Here is a 22,209-nt window from a genome sequence, read left to right on the forward strand (position 1 = left end):
TAATGTAATAATGAAAGTAACACAGACACCAGTTTTAAATAAATTTTATTTACTTTAGAGGCAAAAATTCTCTATAGCATCAGCTGACACTAAAAACCTACAACGGTCTCCCAAACCAAAGGGCATCAGCTTTAACGGTTGATCTTGTTTGAAAGATTGTACTGGTGGAGTGAATGAAATGAATGGATTTAAGGCTGAAACCTGATGTTCTTTCACCAACGTAAAGCAAAGACTGCCCTTCACCAACAAGCAGACTGGTAGGAACAGTCTGGCAGGTGCAGGACTATGGCAGACCAGAAATACATCTCTTTAAATATTTATATTCATTTCTGCAAACTTTAAAAACCAGAAGAAAGAAAAAAAAATAATTCACACATTCCCATACAACAAAAATACACACACAGATGAAAACATCAGCAGTAGAACTGATTACAAAGTGACATCAGGTATTTGTAAAGTGACATCATTTTTGCTTTTGTTGCCCTATGGTCAGCAAAGAAAATTTGACTCCCAACCTCAAATGTATTGGAGTACAGACAGGTCAACGTCTAGCCTGCAGATTTGGCAAGGCTGGGATCTGCTTCAGCGCTGGTTTTAGCCAGAATTCCAATCCAATTCACAATTATATGTCAAGTCCCATGCAGCAAACATTAACCTCGTTAAATCAGCGTTGATATTCACACGTGAGCATTACTCAGCATATCAAAGGAGTAAGAACGAAAAATGCTGTACTGCTAAGAACTCATACTGACATAATAGCAAGGTTAACAAGCTGAGACAGGGAAAGTAAGTTCAGACCATCAATATTACAGTGACATGAGGTTTAGGCAGGTAGAGAAGGAACCCAGAATCGCTCAGATCCGGTTTTTACCTCCCATCTTCTCTTCTGGCGCGAGACTGAACCATGTCGCATGGCTGTACCCAATTGTTATCGTGTAGCCCAACTCTACAGCCGGGTGTGTCCTTGTCAGTGCGCCGGCAGCACATCCAGTACGAGCGTCCGTAAGGCAGGTCGTGGTGGTAAGGTTTGGGGTGCCAGCGGCAGAGCGAGACGTCGCCCCGCTCGTACTGCCGCTTACACTGCTTGCAGGGGTCATCGCGGTACAGAGGGTCCTGGTTCCAGCGGGAATCTATGGCCCGCACACCGTAGGTCTCGATTAGAGCCTTAAAGTCATGGCAGGTGCATTTCAGGGCAGCTAGAGCACGTGTGGGTAGGTAGCTGAAGATGTTGACCATGATGTGGTCAGGAAGCATGAGCATATACTGCCGTGGCTCCAGAAGCCGCTGGATCTGGAACCGTATCTCCAGGAAGTCGTGCGAAACGTGGCGGTAGAGACGGCAAAGCGATTTATCGGTGCAGTCTTCCATGTTGGCAATTGGGCTGGATGGCCTTTCAACTGCACTTCCGACTGACCCACTGTCATTGGCATGATCCATGGAGCATATTCCATTGGTGACCCCAGGACCACTTTCATCTTCAGCAGATGGGGTCTGAAGAAAAAACAGCTGGCCTGGTGGGGGTTCTTCTGAAGTGTCTGTTCGGTTAGCCCCACTAGGCACAGCAATGCAAACAGTTTCTTCCTGGACATTCTCTGTGCTGTCCTTTCCATAGAAGACACACTGGTCCACTGCACCAGTGACCACAACTTCTACATGAAAGCCGGTCACACGTTCACGAGTCTTTTTCTCTCCCGAGCAGGAATCTTGGTTAGGATCGGGGGTTGAGGAAGGCCGCTCGGTGATCTTTTCCCCCACAGGTTCAGGTTTCGATGAGCCCGGCAGGACCGCACTCGAGTCTCGAGATGAAGGGCTAACCAGTTGGTAGAGGTCACAGGTAATCTTTTCTTTGGCCCTGGTTGCTGCCTGGCCTCCTCCAGTTCCACAACTCATAAACATGCATCTGGGACGTCCTTCGGGCTCAGATTGAGACCGCGGATCTAAACTAGACACCCGAAAAGCGATCCTAACCTCCCCACGGCCATGGCTTTGATTATTATTTCCAGTCTCACCGGAACAATCCCGGTCTTTGCCCGAGTCGTGAATGTGAGGCCGCAGGATCGTTCGCTCAAGGTTTTGCTGCTGAGACTCAAAACGTGCCACCGCTTGAGCAACACGCCTGGATTCCTGTTGCTGCTGCTTTTCAAAGTCACTTTTAGTAGCTGGTGCAGGTGGAACAGATTCTGCAAGAAATACAACAGGTGTTGAATTTGAAATGGTGTTCTGGAGGACTGTATGGTGTTGGTGATTTGAGTTTGTCTGTCCTTGAGCTGCTATGCCTTGCAGGGCCATAGCCGTGCGCTGTTCAACAATGGCCACCATCTCAGCTACAGAAAGCAGATCGGTCTCACTCACGCCAACGCCATCCTCCAAGAAGTTAGGCTCTGAAGGTAACTCTGAGGTCACGTTCTGAGCTTTTGTAGGTGGTTCATAGGAAGAACAACGGCGTCGGCGCTTAGCCTTGGTACAGTCAGTCCCCCAGTTTCCTTTCACCTTCATGGCACTAGGTCTCATAATACCTGCTCCACTACACTGGTGAGCCACAAAAAAGGCGATTTTCTCCTTGGTGTTGCCTGGTTTGATGACGTACCACGTATCAAGCAACACCCTGCCATCTTCCATTTGAGAAGCAGGAGTGGGTGGTGGTGGTGGTGCAGGAGCTTGAAGGTTGAAAGAAGGGGTAGGAGGGGTGTTCTCAGTGCCGACATCCTCATGGTGCTCTTCAGCCACCCCACTGTCCTCTAAAGATGTACAGCCAGCAGCATCGGCTTTGCAGATATTAGACGTTGTCCCTGTGCCAATGGTGCCATTACTGTATGGCTTGTTCTGTGAATAGGTGCCAAAGGGACGGGGGCACCAAAGCCGGATGTGGGAAAAGGTGTCGCGGTTCATCGTGAACCCATCAAGAGCATATCTGCCACTATGCAGGGCAGTTACTTTGTAGTTCACCAGTCATTCCTATGCTTCAGGCCTGCAGCTTCCATGACTGTTGAATCTAAGGTGTAAGAAAAAAAAAAAGAATAATTTGTGATGTTTCCAGTCATTTTTATACTGTACATTGTTGATACATTTTAAACTCAAACACTTGTAGATTAAAAAGATTGTTAGTGTTAATTATTAACCGAGTAATGATGCCCTTATGCAGGTTGGATTACACATCTGTATAAATGTTTAATGTACAGCCATTTTAATAACTACAAAGAACATCCCCTTTAGCTATTTTGTTTAGTTTGCTCTTTTCACATCAAATATAAATCACATCCTTAAAGTGTATTGCTGGTCATAATTTATTATGAATACATGCAAATAAAACGATAGCAGTAGCAGTGATGTCTTTTACTGGTATACAAGTGACGCTTGATGCCATCATGATTGGGTATAAGACAAACATTAACAAAAAGCTTAGTCATTTACAAGCAGTGACAGGTTGAGCTTTACCACTTAAAGAAAACCCATGTAAGCAAATAATCCAGCAGTTTAACAAGGTTTCTCAAGGGAAGATTGCATGGAATTTTGTAATTTTATAGAGTAAGGAAAAGATTCTGAAATTACTGAGAAATTAAAGCAAATTTGAAAACTAATCCCTCCGATGGCACAGCATAAAACAGACATGCTTCTGTAACAAATATAATTGTCGTATGTACATATACACATGCTCAGTACAACTCGCTTTTTGCAAACCCTAGCATGTTTAAAATGTGGATCAGCAATTATGAGGCACCACTGGAGTGGAGCAATCCAATTAACAGAGAGCAGACAAGTATCATTTTGAGAACATGGTGAGCATTATGAGACACAATACTTAACAAAGGAGATGTTTGTTTCTTTATTAGGGTTTCACTTTACAGGGTTATATAGAACACAGTCATGAACAAATTAGTGTCTCCAATTCACCTCACTTGCATGTCTTTGGACCGTGGGAGCAAACCGGAGCACGCGGAGGAAGAACATGCAAACTCCACACAGAAAGGACCCGGACCGCCCCACCCTGGGATCGAACCCAGGACCTTCTTGCTGGGAGGCGACAGTGCTACCCACTGAGCCACCGTGCCGCCCCAACAAAGGAGATCATGAACTGTTGATTGGCTCGTGTGTTGTGTCAAGTAAGAATTGGGAAAAATTCCACTTTTGTGTTTAGAACAAATTGGTGTCCTTAGTTTTAAACAATTACAAAATGATGTTAAAAGGAATGGAGGGCAGCACGGTGGCTCAGTGGGTAGCACTGTCGCCTCACAGCAAGAAGGTCCTGGGTTCAATCCCCAGGTGGGGCGGTCCGGGTCCTTTCTGTGTGGAGTTTGCATGTTCTCCCCGTGTCTGTGTTGGTTTCACAGTCCAAAGACATGCAAGTGAGGTGAATTGGAGACACTAAATTGTCCAAGACTGTGTTCGATCTAACCTTGTGAACTGATGAACCTTGTGTAATGAGTAACTACCGTTCCTGTCATGAATGTAACCAAAGTGTAAAACATGACGTTAAAATCCTAATAAACAAACAAACAAACAAACAAACAAACAAACAAAAAGAATGGATGTATAGCACAGTGGTAAACATGTCTCTTAAAGCATGTTTGTTTTTATTGACATTTTATTATTTTCTACTAAGGCTTGTAGTTTTTGTATGTTATGGCAATTAACTTAGGCCTAAAACCCTTCAACAACAAAAAAACCTTCCCCAAAAAGCCCCTATACAAGAATACAAGAGGAAACAACAAGGCTAAGGTAATAAGGACCGATTTCTTTTAATCGATATCATCTCCTCTCCCTGATATACTGAACACTGCTCGGAAAAAAATCGCCAAATATCTAAATAGAATAAAATACGGGAAAATTAGCAATCCATCAGGATTTGCATATGAATAACTCTTGTATCGCCACGGTGTTTTTATTATTTTGCTATTCGAGTTGTATAACCAACCATAAACTCAGCCGGTGAGCTAATGGCTAACATTTGCGATCACCACAATGATCACTAATCCAATTCTCCAAATCTTCGTTGTTTAATGCTGATTGTAAACCAGATTAATACAAACTACAAGCTTTAGAAATATGAGCATGATTTGCTTCAGAAATATGAATCTGATTTGGATCAACAACACTTGTTTCTATTGAAGTCTGGCTGTCTAGCTATCTAAAGACGTAGTTATTGTGGCATTAGTTAGAAGATTTCCAGTTAGCAAAGAACTACGATCAATATGTGCAAATTAACACATTTGTTATGATAAAAATTTAATATTTTAAAAGAATTGTTGATAAAAATATCAAATGATCTTTGAGTCGTGCTTGATGGCTAACTTGATTAGCTAGCCAGTATTTCGCAATATGCTTGGCAGTAAACCAAAGGTGGGTCAGCTTGGAGCAGGCAAAGTAATACACAACTATAGTTTAAATGAGCGGTTAGTTTGATTATACTGGGGTTAAATTAAATGATCAGTGGTTGTGTAGATTTATCAAAATCGAACTGTCTTAGCAGATAAGCATTCGGGCCCTAACAGGTTTAGCAAGGTATCGCGTTAACACTGCTAGCTTGATCATTAAACTGGTTGAGTATGTTCTTAGTTTAGCAACACTCTGTCTAATTACTGTGTTAAGGTTAATAAAAACGTATTATTTAATCAGAATAATTGCATTATTTACACTGTCAATCAGTCAGATTCGTATTATAGTGAGTACACGAACAGGTTAACACAGCTAGCTAAACATGGCCTCTGTTGTTACCTTTGGCTCTAGCTAACGTTAGATAAACATGGAGGGAGAAGTACCTCCTCTTACCTTTAAAACAACGTTATACGGTTCAGGCAGCAGCTCTTCAACAGAAATAACAAACCCCGACCAGTCTCGTCAAATAAAAACACGTTTAAAACATCCAGGATGAAAATAAAAACAAGCCAGGTAGGCTGTCAAAGGTCCGCCGAACTACATCAGACTGGAGCAATGACACAGTCCTGCTGCTTCACTTTCTCCTACTGCACTCGAGTCTGTAATACAGATACCGTCCACACCGAACTCAATACCAACCGCGGAATTAAAATATACAGAATGTGTAACACAGCTGTAGCTTCCAAACGCATAAAAACACGTTGCACTAAAACAAACCGAGTTCTTGTTGTATATAGAGAAAGGCCATCTTGTTGACAGGCAGCTGCGAAGCGCCATCAGCCAATAGGAAGCGCGGTCTGATGGCGTGTCCATATATGGAAACTCCGAACACTCCTCTCAGCCCTCACCTCTGCAATAAATAAATAAATACACATCACTTCAGTTCACACAGCAGGTTCTAAATCCGGATCTTTAGTGTGTTTGAATTTTAAAAGTTAAGATTTAATAAGCTGGTTTTGTGCATGTGGTTTGCATATTCTTCTAAACCAATCAAATTTCTATGAGGTGGTTAAAAAAAAAGAAAAGGTGCTGTGTTCATATTATATTACGCTGTTATATTATATGTAATAATATATATTATATAGTATATTGTGTATATATTGGGGCAGTTGTAGCCTAGCTTAAGGTACTGGACTAATGATCGAAAGGTTGCAACCTCACTGTACACACAGTCTTTATTCTTTATATTTAAGATGTATTCTTTATACTGTATTATATTGTTATATTATATGTGATATTATATAGTATATTGTGTATATATTGGGGGGCAGCACGGTGGCTAAGTGGATAGATAACACTGTCGCCTCACAGCAAGAAGGTCCTGGGTTCGATCCCCAGGTGGGGCGGTCCGGGTCCTTTCTGTGCAGAGTTTGCATGTTCTCCCCTTGTCTGTGTGGGTTTCCTCCGGGAGCTCCGGTTTCCTCCCACAGTCCAAAAACATTCAGCCAGGCTAATTGGAGACAGTGAATTGTCCTATAGGTACCTAGCCACTAGGATGCATAAACCAGTGCATTGTAGTGCCGGTCCCAAGTCCGGATAAATAGGGAGGGTTGTGTCAGGAAGGGCATCCGGCGTAAAAACTGTGCCAAATCAATAATGCCTAACGGGAGCAGCCGAGGAAATTGATTGTGTATATATTGGGGCAGTTGTAGCCTAGCGGTTAAGGTACTGGACTAGTAATCAAAAGGTTGCTACCTTGCTCGACCCCACTGCTACCTCACTGCGGTTTTCAACCATTGTCTATTGTCTTTTTTATAATTATAGTTGTAATCTTTATTCTTTATATTTAAATTTTTTAGGCATACACACAGTCTTTATTCTTTATATTTATAGAATTCCGTTGTACAATGTGCAATGACAATAAAGGCATCTTATTTTATCTTCAAGCCCCACCACTGCAAGGTTGTCACTTTTGGGCCCTTGAGCAAGGCTCTTAACTCTCAATTGCTTAGACAGTATAGTGTCACAGCACTGTAATTCGCTTGGGATAAAAGCGTCTGCTAAATGCCGTAAATGTAAATGTGTTCCCTTACAAATATCATGCATTCCAAATGAAATATAAGTCAAGTTTTGACATTTTTGTAAGCCAATGACAAGTGAATTACTTATGATCCTTGCAAAGGAGAACAAACTGGTCTGCACTCCCTAACACCAAATGCATTTAACTTTAGCTCGGTGGGTTGCACTGTTGTGGAATGGTCTGGGTCCATTCTGTGTGGAGTTTGCGTGATCTCCACATGTACATGTGGGCTTTTTCTGGGAGCTCTGGTTTCCACCCACAGTCCACAGTGGTGCATGCTTGGAGTTGCATGATTTAAGATTAAAAAGGCAGTATGATGAATATGGTTTAACTCTTTTGAATTCTTTTACAGACACTGTAATGCCATTGATTCAGTTTTTTGTCATAAATGTTTTTACATTTGTGGCATTTAGCAGATGCTTTTGTCCAAAGTGACTCACAGCTGTGACTGATACAATACAAGCCCAAGGGGTGGCTCAACAGTGGCAACTTGGTAGTGGTGGGGCTTGAACCCACAACCTTCTGATTACTAGTTCAATACTTTATTGGACTACCACCTCCTACTGACACCATTCACAGATGTTTCTACTATTGAAAACTAGCCAGACCTGACCTTTCCCATTTAAGCTAATTCACCATAAAGACATTTTATTCACTTTATGCTTTAATTCTGGACCCGAGGGCCTGCTAATTCAGCATGAGCGTGTATGTAACTGGTCATTGTAAATACGATTGGCAAAAAGGCCTGGGATTTGTGCATCTGATTGGTTCTAACAATCAAAAAAGCCCGCCCTTGACTAAAACCTGGGACATTGATTGGCTCTCGGTCACGTCAATCTCCACAGGCTGTAAGTGTCCGGAAGTTGTTAAAAAAAAAGCGTGTTTAGTGGTTAAGGAGCATTAGAAGGGCATCACGTAATCTTTATACATTGTACAGATTGTTATGTCGGTGAGTTCTCTTTAATCGGATTAGTGTATAAAGTGTATATGAGTGTTTATACGAGTAGGATTAGGGTTAAGTAACTTTAGGCCAGAGGAGTCCATTAGATCATACATACATTTCTGCAACGTTTCTATGAAGCGATTGTTTACTGTTGAGGTAACAGAGGGAAACTGTTATTAAATATGATTATATGTAAAATGTTATCACACTGATCAAGCCTGGAAAAACAGACATGATGTTTTTTATTATTAAAAATTGTTGTTTGTTAGATGCTTAAATAACATGATCTGTAAAGCAGAGGTTAAATGTGCATGGCGTTGTCATGATGCTTGTATTTGTATGATCAATCCTGCATGTGTATCTTCACTAAGTTGAATAGGTACTAACAGTACAGGGTTCTCAAACTTTTGTGCAAAAAAACCAAACAAGGCAGAGTTAAAATGTTTTCACATAAGTCACAGTATACACCGATCAGGCATAACATTATGACCACCTCCTTGTTTCTACACTCACTGTCCATTTTATCAGCTCCACTTACCATAGAGAAGCACTTTGTAGTTCTACAATGACTGACTGTAGTCCATTTATTTCTCTACATGCTTTTTTTTACCTGGTTTCACCCTGTTCTTCAATGATCAGGACCCCCACAGAGCAGGTATTATTTAGGTGGTGGATCATTTTCAGCATTGGAGTGACACTGACATGGTGGTGGTGTGTTAGTGTGTGTTGTGCAGGTATGAGTGGGTCTTTAAATACCGTGTCCACTCACTGTCCACTCTATTAGACACTCCTACCTAGTTGGTCCACCTTGTAGATGTAAAGTCAGAGACGATTGCTCACCTATTGCTGCTGTTTGAGTTGGTTATCTTCTAGACCTTCATCAGTGGTCACAGTACGCTGCCCACAGGGCGCTGTTGGCTGGATATATTTTTGGTTGGCTGACTATTGTCAGTCCAGCAGTGACATTGAGGTGTTTAAAAGCTCCAGCAGCGCTGCTGTGTCTTATCCACTCATACCAGCACAACACACACTAACACACCACCACCATGTCAGTGTCACTGCAGTACTGAGAATGATCCACCACCTAAATAATACCTGCTCTGTAGTGGTCCTGTGGGGGTCCTGACCATTGAAGAACTGCATGAAAGGTGGCTAACAAAGCATGCAGAGAAACAGATGGACTACAGTCAATAATTGTAGAACTACAAAGTGCTTTTATATGGTAAGTGGAGCTGATAAAATGGACAATGTGTGTAGAAACAAGGAGGTGGTTATTTTAATGTTATGGCTGATCGGTGTATGTGCTATAGGTTTCACATTACATACAGTAGTGGTATTGCATATGTGGTAGAAAATAACAGTATTAACTCAATACATAGGTTAAAGTGATGTTGAAGTGGTGGGGGGTAAGAGGACAGTATTTATTTAGCAGTTCAGCAATGGCCGTTAGGGGGGAAAACTGTTTTTCATTTTGAAGGTGTGTCCTTAGAACCATATAACAACTTTAAGATGGAAGCAGAGATAAAAATATATGCTAAGAATTGTTCTAACAGCTATACCAGATAAAATAAAGTTATTTATATAAAAAGTTAAATCCTAAACTTTTTTTCTACATTTAAAGCAGTGGTGGTAAGCAGAATGGTAATAACTTACATTGCACATATGTCTTTAATATTTTGATATCAGAATAGTTAACCTTAGGAAATCAAGCTTTTAGTTCACAGTTATGACAGATAGAATCCACGTTTGGCAGAACCATTGTTCCAACTGTTATACAAATGGGTGACAATCAGGAAAAAAAACCCAGAATAATAATTAGAGAAGCATAACAAACAAATGCTTTTGGATTACATGATATAATTAAGCAATATACATCCTATTATGCTGTGTTATGAAGTATAAAATTGTGAAGAGCTTCATGTTTTTTTGGTAAAACAGTTTAGCAAGGTACATAGTATTACGATAAAACTTAAGACATGATTTAGCGAGTTTTCCCTGAGCGCTGACCTCAACCTCATTGAACACTTTAAGGATGAATTGGAATGTTAATTGCTTGACTGCTGACAAAAGCTCTTCTGACTCAATGGGCACAACTTTATTCAAACACACCCCAAACTTTTGTGAAATGCATTTCCAGAGGAATAGAGGCTTTAAGGGGAGTTAAAGGGGGTGTGAGAAGGTGGGCTTTTTTGCGAACTCGTGGTCAGGTATCTGCCTGATGGCTATACCTAACAATGACAGAACAAGAAAGGATTTAGTTAATGATTGGAATTAACAGTAATGCAATGCCGTCATGATTTTTGCTGACCGCCCTCTGTTTTTTTTTTTTTGAATAGCTATGTTGTCAGAGGTGCTGCAAGTACTGAGAGGTGCTGGCAAGGTTGGTGCTGCCTTTGCCACCACCCAAGGAGAGCAGCTGCGACTGGTGGCATGCAATTCAACTCTGGGCTCAGGAGTTAAAGCAGTCCAGGATGCAGTTGAGTCATGGACAGGCACCACGATGAGACAAGATGAGGTAGGCAACATAATATTTATATCTCTTTTTTAAAAATAAGAGTACTATAGTAATTTATCATTTTGCAATTACTTGTTGTAAGTATACTGTTAATCACTTTGTATTTCTATCAGACATCCAAAACTGAGATTTACCCTGATGCTGAGGGATGGGACCAGATGGAGCAGGATGAGGCAGCCAAATGGACCATGAGCTCGGAGCTCCCTCCAGACATCGTCAGTGAAGATGGCACTGCCACGTATACTTCAGGAACACCCAATGGAACACCTGGTGGCCCTGGCTGGCCTGGTCAAAGTGCTCGGTTCTTGCACGTTTCAGCACCTCTTCACAATGTGAGGTTTGTTCACGACACTGTAGTGGCCAGACTGAGTCCAGAGGATATCAAAAAGGCCCGGGAGTCAAAACAGAACGTCACCCGACCCATTCGACAAAAGGTGAGCTCATCAATCAAGGAAAGCTGAGCTCATGCCTATATGTAAAAATATTTTTTAAAAATGACTTGGTCATAGAATGGGACCATCCAGTTTTACAGTACATGTGGCTGTGGTGGAACCTGTCTGGCAGCAGTTGTTAACCTAGGGTTGCAAGAGACTTTTACAAAACTATAAATATGAGACAAATTATATTTATTAAGGCTTTATATCCATTTTTTTTGTGCTTTCATGCTTGGTCTCAGCAGAATAGAGTGTGTAGGACAAGCCCAACAATAAACTGGACATTAAAGTGATTTTGTAGTCTTTGATTGGCTAATAAATGGTTTGCACAGACAAAGAGAGATGCTGTTTCTAATTCTTTATTAGATACTGTTATATGTTATTATTAACAAATTTAATACAGAATAATTTGATGTTTTTTAGTTAAGTGAACGAGCCAAAGAAAACAAGGTTCCCGTCACACGGATAAGCAGGCTTGCGAATTTTGGGGGTGAGTCTTCTTTTTACTAGTAGTTACAGTCTTATTTAAAAGTCACTTCTGCTCAGTTTTCATGTTTAGTCGCTCAAAGTCAAAATCTTTTTATAATGCCTAAACTTAATATACACTGTAAATATTGTATATTGAATGTATACAACATACAATTTAAAATGTGCTATAATATTTGCGTGTTACATTTTATATTTATCTTGCTTCATGCTAAATTAATCAAATAATCTGTAGTTGTGTACAGAGGTGTCCAAAAGACTGTATCTATAATTATAGATTTAAAAATGTTAACTTCACTTCCACCTTTATTTAACTGTGATTTAGCATAAAAATGCAATTAAGAAGAATATTTTGTAATCCTGGATTATAGGTTTAGCTGTTGGACTTGGACTTGGTGCCATTGCTGAGGTAGCAAAGCAGTCGTTCGGAGGAAAACGTGCAGGTAAGCCTGAAACTCTGAAGTGTAACAGTCAGGTTTAGCTTTTTTTTTTTTTTTTTACAGAAGAAAGGGTTGTGGAGAGCCTTGCCAGAGCTTTGAAAATGGAAACTCCAAACGTTAGTGAGAAAACGGGCCATCATTGTGTCTCTGATTCTTCTCTTCATGATGCTCCATATACTTTTAGTAGGAGACACATCTGGACTATAGACAGGCCAGTTAAGCACACGCACACTGTTGTAGGGCGTACAGAATGAGGCTCGACAATGTCTTGCTGAAATAGCAATGAACTTCGTAGTCGGGTTTGGTGTAGACGAACTCCAATAACCCGCACAGAGCCATCACCTTAACCAAACTGAACATCTTGTCTTATCATCCAACATCAGCGCCTGATTTCTCAAATGCTCTTTTGATTGACTCCAGACACTACATGACATGTTTACACAAATGTTTGGCGTAGTTCTTGTTTGTTTGTTCAGAAATTTTGGATTAAATTGGATTTCTGTGGTAGATTCCGGCGCCGTGTTAGACTCTTCGTTCCTGTCTGAGGCGAACGCAGAGAGGATTGTGAAAACACTGTGTAAGGTGCGAGGCGCGGCGCTCAAGCTTGGCCAGATGCTGAGCATTCAGGGTATGTTTTAAGAAACAAGCTCTTCTCATTTGTGCTCCTAGTGGCATCGTTGCTACTGCTAATTATAAACTGAAAGAATTTTTATGCTATTGTTAGGACGTATTAATAACTGCACTTTTTATTAACGGTTGTTTTCAGATAACAGCTTCATAAACCCACAACTCCAGAAGATTTTTGAGAGGGTTCGACAAAGCGCAGACTTCATGCCAGCCTGGCAAATGAACGTAGGTTTTTTTTCTTACATTAACAATCCACCTTTCTGTGCTGGTGTCCACTTTTAGGATCACTCTGGTCCTTTTTTAATGGTTAGTCACATAAAGATTTACGTAGTTATTGTTCCTTTGCCTTTTTTGCATTTGAACATATATTCATTTGTTCATTTTATGAGTGTTGACATTCACTACTGTTTCTGTGTTTATTTCTTTAATGTAGAAAGTTCTGGAAGAGGAGTTGGGTTCCAACTGGAGGGAGAAGTTCTTGTCGTTTCAGGATAAACCCTTTGCAGCGGCCTCCATTGGACAAGTGCATCATGGTGTCTTGCCTGATGGAAGAGAAGTGGCTATAAAGATACAGGTACAAACCACTTTTGTTTTTGTAATTTAAAATACTTTGCATATACCAATGGTGGCACGGTGGCTAAGTGGGTAGCACTGTCGCCTCACAGCAAGAAGGTCCTGGGTTCAACCCCAGGTAGGGCGGTCCGGGTCCTTCTCCCAGTGTCTGCGTGGGTTTCCTCCGGGAGCTCCGGTTTCCTCCCACAGTCCAAAAACATGCCGTCAGGTTAATTGGAGACACTGAATTGACCTATAAGTAAATGGGTGTGTATGAGTGTGTGTGAGTGTATGTATGTATGCCCTGCGATGGACTGGCGCCCTGTCCAGGGTGTTACTGTGTGCCTTGCGCCCATTGAAAAGCTGGGATAAGGTCCACAGACATGATTGGCTATGTTTTGGTTGCGGGTTTGGACGGGCTTTGCAATAGGGCGTGTCCTGCCATGACCCTGACCAAGATAAAGCAGTTAATAAAAATAAAATGAGGTAAATATGTAAAGAATGTAAGTAAATAAAGTTGGTTTCACCTTTACAGTATCCTGGAGTGGCAGAGAGCATCAAGAGTGATATAAACAACATCATGTCAGTGTTGAAGATGAGTGTGGTGCTTCCCGATGGTGAGACACAGCAAGCACAGGGTTTTCCATCCAGCATGACGACATGCAGAAACATGTAAAATAATTTGCTGTTCTTCTTGTTCTTCAGGCTTGTTTGCTGACAGCAGCCTTGAAGTGCTTCATAGGGAACTCGCCTGGGAGTGCGACTACAAACGAGAAGCACAATGTGCCAAACGCTTCAGGTAAACTTAATATTAAAAAAAAAAAAGCTTTAAATAACATTTATAAGGGTCAATGATGTTGAATCAGGTCCGTCTCTGAATGTTACATACTCAATTCTGAAAAATGTAAATACAAACAGACCGCAAGGATCTGGAAATCTAGTTTGATCTATATTCAATTTAAAACAAAACAAGTTGTTAATGTTTACTGGTGTTCTTGATGGGGTCTCTGTTGTTAGAAATTGCTCTACATAATGCTCTTTCAGTTGGAGACTGGTCTGGACTGCAGGCAGCCCGGTCTACCACCTGCACTCTCTTACCCATGTGTTTATTTTCATAACAAAAGCATGCTGGTTTTGAAGGCCGTGCCACGAAAGGTGCACATCTGAGATTTCTCCAGATAATTTGAAACTTTTAAGAATGTTATGGACTGTAGATGGTAAAAATCCTAATTTTTTTTATCTTCCATTGAGGAACATTGTTTTTTTAAACTGTTGATTAATTTCTACCTATTTTTGTCTTTTGAAGTCTTTTGAAAATGCATTTTTTTTATTTTACAAAAAGCATTAGGTTTAATACTATAGTAAATGTTGTCACTGTTTTTTGTTTTGCACATCTATAGCTATATGTTTGCAACGCAACAGTTAAGTGTGCCACAAGTGTTGAGTATTTTAATGAAGGCTGTCTCTTACATTAGCTCACCACTGCTGAGACCTGGGTTCAAATCTCAACAGTGCTATCGGATGGCTGGGCAGCTACACAGTTGTGATCGACTATGACTGGCAGCCCTGGATGGATTGGTGCGCTGTCCAGGAGCGGTTAATAAAAAAGAAATGACTGTAAATGTGCATTTTATTTACTTCCACAGGGCTTTGATGGAAGGACACCCAATATTCAAAGTACCTGAGGTGATTGATGAGCTCACCAACACTCGAGTGCTCACTATGGAATTTATCAATGGAGTCCCACTGGACAACTGTGAAGATCTAGATCAGGAGACCAGGAATCAAGTGAGTGACCGTTAAAAATCAGAGTTTCTGTACAATACAGTCCACAAAGGACATGGGTCATGCATGCTGTGGTATTTATGTGTTGTCTTTATGGCTGTGTGCACACACTAGATAAAGAAATTTTCTTTGTATTAGATTAGACTTGTTTACAATGATTTAAACTGTGCAATTTTTTAAAATCTACTATTTCCTATGCTGATCTTGATTACTTTGGTAAAATCTACAGTGTAACAACACAAATCAGCTAATTTTACTTATATGTTGCTCAGGTGTGTCTTTTCCATGATGGTATTAACAGCAAAAATCACATGATAATTGATATTTAATACAATGTGGCAATGCAAACACAGTCTGAACAGCCAGTTCTGGACGAATGTTTACACTAGTCTACTGCATTCAATATCAGCAGATTGAGAATTAAAGTTAGTTTCTCTTTGGTAGTGTGTCTATTTTGTAGTTTGTGATGTCAGAGTTCCATTACCATTCAGTTAATTTGGTCAGTATTGCTCACACGAAACCCAGTGCATAGAGATCTAGAGATCTGCTCCACATACCTGACTTGACACAGTTTTTACCCCAAAAACCCTTCCTGCTGCAACCTTACCTTATTTGATCCCCCACACTGTGTAAATGTCAGACTGGCCAATAGCACAGCTGTTTGAATCCTGGATCTGAATGCCTTAAGTCCATTAAAGGCAAAATAACTGGTTGGACATAGTTTGGAAAGGCACACGCCTGGGTTTATAATGGCCCACAATTTACACTGCATTGTCAGAACAAAAACCAAGCTGCGACATCCATGGAACTGTTTGTAGAAATTTTAACAGGACCACAGTGGCCTCAGTAATTGTAAAATAGACTAGAACCTTCCTTTCGTTGTGATCCGTCCAAATTAGGTTGCCGGTTTTACAAGAGTTTTGGCCAGGGGTGTAAAAAAAATCCAATGGTCACTGAGCTACAAGGATTATGTGCAGAGATTGTAGGACTTGTCTGCATTTCTCCAGAAATGAGGCCTTTCTGGCAGAGTGGCATGACCGAAGCCACTGTAGGGTATGCCAGCTCACATGGAGTTTGCTAAATAGCACAGTTTGGTCTAACAGCTGTAATTGCTGTCAATAGTAGATTTTAATGAAATATTGAATGAAGGGTCTGATACTTTTTGGAATGAGATTTGATCCAAAAACATTTGTAGCCTAATTCTTTTACTCAAATTCTTTGCAGATTTGCTTCAGTATTCTGCAGTTGTGTCTCAGAGAGCTCTTCGAGTTTCGCTTCATGCAGACGGATCCCAACTGGTCCAACTTCTTCTATAATGCTGAGGAGAAGAAGGTAAGTTCACCACCAATCCCTTGTGAACTGAGTCTGGTGTGGTCAGTGCTGTTGGAAGCTTTGCACATTTTGAGTTTCAGAGATGGGAAAAGAGTGCTTTCAGGGTGTGTCTCTCCGTACACAGTGCTGATCCGCATTGCACTCGTCAAAGTGTAGGTGACAAAATGCATAAGGCTGCTGCCCACGTGTCGGAGGGGGCGTGGGTTAGCTTCATTCTCCCGTCTTTGTGCAGGTGCCATCAATCAGCCAGCAGAGGTCGTATTTGCATTAGTTATGAGAGAGACCCTATCTGCCTTTTTAATATCCCACTCCTATCTGATCAACAGGCCAATCGTTGTTCACGTGGCCGCTCAGCCCAGACGGCAGGCAGAGCTGAGATTCGATACGATGTATTCTAGATCCCAGCTCTGGTGTTCAGCGTGTGTTTTACCGCTGCTCCACCTGAGCGGCCTGATGTTTTCTTTAAACACGTGGTTTGTTCTGCAGATCATTTATAAAAGACTGTTGGTTTAATTTTTTATAGATATACCTTTTGGACTTTGGAGCTTGCAGAGAATACCCTGAGTCTTTCACTGATGACTACATTGAGGTACGTCAACTTTAATACACAAGTATACGGCACCTGTCAAAACATTCATGGTAATGGTAATTACTTAAACCATTTTTAAGTAATACAACTCCTGTTGCATAAAACATCTAAATAAATAATAGTACTTACAACTTCAAGAGTAAGAGTTTTGACAATCATTTTAATGGTTATTTTTTAAATATCTGATTAAGTAAACTAAAGTTTGGATGAATATGGACCGTATATAAATATATTCATATTTTCACTCTATTTTGTTTTTTTAAAAATGTAATTTAAGCCCATTTTTAAAAGGAGGACTGTGCTAGGAAGGGAATCCAGCTTAAAACCTGTGCCAAATCTGGTATGCGGACCATAATGATCCCCTGTGGTGACCCCTAAATATAGGAGAAGCCTAAAGGCTATATTATGGGCTTGGACTAAACCCTGATATGATTAGGGAAATCTCCTATATTAACCCTTTAATGGTCTGCCCAACCATTTGAAACAGCTTCTCTAACTTTACTAACTTGAAGATAGCAAGCTGAAAAATCATCCATGAAAAGCTGCATCATTTTTGTGATCATATCAACTGCACTAGTGCACTAATTGCAAAGAAATAATATTTTAAACATTATTTTCTTGGTGAGACCATTTACAGAGGTAAAGTTAAGTAACCCTAATAAACTCCAAAACGTGTTGTCTGGGCAAAATGTGTTCTAGAAAATTGTACCTTTAATGAATTTCTAAATGCAGGAGCTTATTTCTCATTTCATTTTTTGGGATTGATTGTGTGTCCCAATCCAGCCCATTAAAAAAAAAATCTAGTATTTAGCTGGTTAGTTTAAATCCTTAGGTTGGGTTTCAATGAATTCAAGTAGTTGGGTTATTCCTTGACATGTTTTATGCTGGTAAATCCACCAGGTGGTGCACGCAGCCTCAGTTGGTGATCGTGCCACAGTTCTGCAGAAATCCAAAGACCTGAAGTTCCTCACGGGGTATGAAACCAAGGTATGATATTTATTTATTTATTTTAAGCTTAATACATATTTTGAGACAATTTAGTCACTGTCCTATTTCTCTCTCTCTCCCTATTTATATACACTATGTAGCCAAAATATCAGGACAGCTCTCTTTATTAATGGTTTCAGGTTTTTCAGTCACACCCTCTTTGGATATGCCTTGAGTTTGGACCTGTGCAGCAGTGTTGTTGGGATTTTTTAATCTGGTTTAAATGCACTGCAACACAGCATGTTAGCCATGGTTATATGTGTACAGTCACTATATGTGTACAGTCACTTTTATCAGTGGACACTTTCTGATCACATAATACTGTTTCATTATTAATACTGGGTATGTAATATTCCAACAACACTTCTGCACCTGATCCTCTCAAACCAGTACAACACACACACTAGTTATTATTGTGTCTGTGTCATTGCAGTGCTGAGAATGGTCCAAACTTTATCTGGTTAGTAAGGGTCCTCTGGGGTTCCCTTTTTCTTAATAAACTGGGTACAGGGGTGTGTCAAAGACTGCAATCAGTACCTGTATATATTATGTTTAAAATAATCAATGCATGTATGTAGCAGATGGATAGCAAATAAAGTGTCAGCCCACCACTGCTGAGCTCTTAAGGTCTGGGCTTTGAATCTGTGTTCTGCTATTGGCTTGCCATTATTGGCTATGTCTGAGGGTGGAAGGGCCAAGGGATTCCTCTTTGCTGTTGAGATTGCAGCCTCTCCTGGATGGTCAAAGGGGCTTATAAGAGATTGGAAATAATGGATAAGGATAAGGTCCATCCTTCTTGGTCAGTGTAGGGGTCTGCTACAGTAGAGGAGATACAGCTGGGCAGTCGGGTATGACTAGATTGAAAGAAAAGGAATAAAATACATACATGGATTAATAAAACATATAATAATGTACCTGATAAAGTGCTTGGTGAGAGTGTATAACTGTATAGGAGGTGTAGTGTGGCCTGGTACATTCAGGTTTTCAGTGACCCGTGTGAGGTTGCTAATGAATTAGTAATAAAACCATTTAGGCCTAGTGACAACGGTCAGCTATCACTTTCACTGTGAGAATTTGGGCCTCTGGGGTCCAACAGGCTGCTTGACGGTAGTAGGGCTTTAACCAGCAACCTTTAGATTACTTGTCAAGTACCTTAACCGCCATGGTAACACTACTAATAGTGGATTGCTTTCATAAACTGTGCGGTCCATTCCCAAGGTCATAAGATGCACACACTCGTATTTAAGACCCTTGACCTGGGCTGCTTTTAGACACACCCAAACATATCAAACTCAGGGTCAAAAATGGACTTGAGCCCACAACAAAAGTGCTAATGTGAACCTTAGTCACCTGACGTTACTGTTACATTTTTGTGTTTCTCTTTATTCTTTTTTTTACTAAATGCAGTGTAAAACATTAGCTGTATGCTGGATTGGGTGTATTATATTTTTCATATTGTCAAGCATTGTATTCTTTCCTCTCAAGCCCCATAATTACTCTTACATTTGTGTCTCTCCTCCTCTCTTTGTTCTCTCTCCAGGCATTTGAGGAAGCCCACGTGGAGGCGGTGATGATATTAGGGGAAGCATTCGCCTCACCAGACGCCTTTGACTTCAGCACTCAGAACACGACACGCCGCATCCACAATCTGATCCCTGTGATGCTCCGGCATCGACTCACACCCCCTCCGGAGGAGACCTACTCTCTACACCGCAAGATGGCTGGCTCCTTTCTCATCTGCTCCAAGCTAGGGGCGCGAATCTCTTGCCGAGACATGTTCCTCAACATCTATAATGCTTATAACCACCAGTGGCAACAGAGGGCTGGTCAGCCATAAGGTCAACAGAGGTGTTTGCTTAGTTTGGGACTGTAAACTGTTATATTATGATGTGCAGAAAAGTGGACTCTGATACATTGCGTGTAAAGTGCCTGGTTCAGTGTGAGAACTGTATTTTTGGTATTTTATGTAATGCCCAGATCTAAGAGAGATTGTTTTAATAACTTTAAATAAAGACGATACATGTATTTATGTATTATGGACAGTCGGGTGTCTACACAGACATGACCTAGACATTTCTAGGTGCACTTCTTAGTGCGCTCTCAGTGTTGGTCCCAAGCCTGGATAAAAAAGGAGGCTCGTGACAGGAAGACCATCCAGGGTAAAGAATGTCCCAAATCAGGTATGCGTCTGTGATCTGCCTTTAGGTCTTCATACTGATGTTCAGTGGGGTTGGCTACTTAAGGGCATTTCTAGACTATAGAAGGTTGAAGAAAGTTGTGGAGAAGTATGGAATTTGGACGTGTATAAAATTGTATTGGGCAATGTTTGTGTAATGTAAACACTACAGAAATGAGTTTGACCATGTTTTCTCTAGGAAATAGTTCTGCTTTTTATAGATCTGCTGAAAATTCTGCTTTTTAAAATACATTTGGTTACGCTTAGTAATATATTGTGTATTTCTAAAAAGCAGGTATTTAATTTTTAAAATATGTATTTTGAAAAGCAAGAAGTACAAAGACGTGTGTGTGTGCATTCAGTATAGTATTAAATAATAAAAACAATAAAAATATAATAAATAGTACTTGTTTCCCTGACTTTATATTTAAGCTATATAAGTTTAATATTTTTCCATAGCATAATAATTATTTATTTTTCTTAAATTAAATTTAACGATTACATGCTAACAGTCATTTATTAGTCATTTCAGGTCTGTGTCACTGTGATGGTATCCTCTGCATTATTAATTCTGTTGACAAACACTACAGATTCTGTGAGGAAACTTGATCACATCTGATTTCACCCTCATGTTTTATTTACTGCTTACCAACAGATGTTTAGAACATCTGTCTTCATTTAAAACCATTTAATTCATATATTTTTTGCTTTATCCTGGTCTGGGATGCGGTGGATTTGGCAACACCTGGAAACACTGGGGGCTATACGGGGAAAATTAAATTTAGAATAAATATTTCACGTTCTTCATGCTTTTTGAGCTGGGAAAAAAACACAGTACATGGTATAAACAAAACGAACATAAATGGCGAGGATCAAATCCAGGTCCTTGGTGCCAACATTGCAATGGGCAAGATTACTTCAATTAGACCCAATCACTGTGTTTCCACCTATGTTTACATCAGACAATAACTCTTGGCCCATGGTGTTGCTGCCACAGAAGTAACAGATTGGATTATTACATAAATGAGCAGGTGTTCCTAATAAAGTGGGTGGTAAGTGCAATTCATATTTAACGTTGAATCTTATCCTCATATTAATGTTGGTTAACTACAAGCTGTCAACTACAAGCTGTCAACTACAAGCTGTCAATAAAACATTGCTGGAGGTTGGCGTCTTCCTTTAGACCTGTGTTTAAACTCTGGAAAGAGCCATGATGAGACTTGTGGGACAGTGGTAACCTAGTGGGTAGAGCTTTGTACTATTAATCAGAAGATTGTTGGTTCAAATTCAGTTGGTTTCCTTTTGGTGCTCCAGTTACCTCACAGAGTCCAAAGACATACAGTCGACCTGCCCGGGATGTTTCATGCTTTTCTGGCCCCCTGCGACCCTAAATGGAATGCCTTTATTTTTCATATATACATATACTAACATACAGTACGGCGAAATTCTTTCTTGGCGTATCCCAGTTTGGAAGCTGGGGTCAGAGCACAGGGTCAGCCATTGTATGGCGCCCCTCGAGCAGAGAAGGTAAAGAGCCTTGCTTAAGGGCCCAACTGTGGCTGCATGGCAGAGCTGTTTATTAGGATTTAAACGTCATGTTTTACACTTTGGTAACATTCCTGACAGGAACAGTGGTTACTCATTACACAAGGTTTATCAGTTCACAAGTTTAATGTCAAACACAGTCATGAACAATTTTGTATATCCAATTCACCTCACAGTCTTTGGACTGTGGGAAGCCGGACTGTTGGACTCCAGGAAACCGGAGCTCCTGGAGGAAACCCACGCAGACACGGGGAGAACATACAAACTCCACACAGAAAGGCCCTGGGCCGGCCCACCTGGGGATCGAACCCAGGACCTTCTTGCTGTGAAACGACTGCTACCCACTTAGCCACAGTCAACATTTCAGTTGATAACCCAAAGCTCTACCCACTAGGCTACCACTCT

General features: G+C 40.7%; 2 protein-coding genes across 3 annotated transcripts; one reads left to right on the top strand and one right to left on the bottom strand.

The window, feature by feature from the left end:
• Positions 1-28: 28 nt before the first annotated feature.
• On the bottom strand, positions 29-6,116 carry fbxo46 (F-box protein 46). Of its 2 annotated transcripts, XM_063016446.1 has the most exons (3): positions 6,091-6,103; positions 5,767-5,972; positions 29-2,992 (listed from the first exon to the last, which is right to left on the bottom strand). In XM_063016446.1, exon 3 carries the CDS (start codon positions 2,887-2,889, stop codon positions 868-870), a length of 2,022 nt encoding a protein of 673 aa, XP_062872516.1. In that variant the 5' UTR covers positions 2,890-2,992; positions 5,767-5,972; positions 6,091-6,103; the 3' UTR covers positions 29-867. The 2 variants fall into 2 exon arrangements, with proteins under 2 accessions (XP_062872516.1, XP_062872515.1); XM_063016445.1 differs by having other exon boundaries at positions 5,767-6,116.
• A 2,176-nt stretch (positions 6,117-8,292) lies between these two features.
• Positions 8,293-20,621, top strand: coq8b (coenzyme Q8B). The gene is made up of 15 exons (XM_063017227.1): positions 8,293-8,342; positions 10,673-10,851; positions 10,965-11,285; positions 11,709-11,775; positions 12,143-12,214; positions 12,720-12,839; positions 12,978-13,063; positions 13,272-13,412; positions 13,926-14,007; positions 14,096-14,189; positions 15,037-15,178; positions 16,400-16,507; positions 17,031-17,096; positions 17,997-18,083; positions 19,624-20,621. The coding sequence occupies exons 2-15, from the start codon at positions 10,675-10,677 to the stop codon at positions 19,918-19,920; spliced, it is 1,860 nt and encodes a 619-aa protein (XP_062873297.1). The 5' UTR covers positions 8,293-8,342; positions 10,673-10,674; the 3' UTR covers positions 19,921-20,621.
• Positions 20,622-22,209: the final 1,588 nt, after the last annotated feature.

The sequence above is a fragment of the Trichomycterus rosablanca genome, chromosome 20 (genome assembly GCF_030014385.1).
Source record: "Trichomycterus rosablanca isolate fTriRos1 chromosome 20, fTriRos1.hap1, whole genome shotgun sequence".
NCBI classification, from domain to species: domain Eukaryota; kingdom Metazoa; phylum Chordata; class Actinopteri; order Siluriformes; family Trichomycteridae; genus Trichomycterus; species Trichomycterus rosablanca.

Excerpts from the sequence above, each read along its gene's own strand:
- fbxo46 (XM_063016445.1), bottom strand. The coding sequence starts at position 2,889 with ATGAACCGCGACACCTTTTCCCACATCCGGCTTTGGTGCCCCCGTCCC.
- coq8b (XM_063017227.1), top strand. The coding sequence starts at position 10,675 with ATGTTGTCAGAGGTGCTGCAAGTACTGAGAGGTGCTGGCAAGGTTGGT. Across the intron at positions 10,852-10,964 it reads CCACGATGAGACAAGATGAG|ACATCCAAAACTGAGATTTA; the intron begins GTAGGCAACATA and ends TATTTCTATCAG. Across the intron at positions 14,008-14,095 it reads GAGTGTGGTGCTTCCCGATG|GCTTGTTTGCTGACAGCAGC; the intron begins GTGAGACACAGC and ends CTTGTTCTTCAG.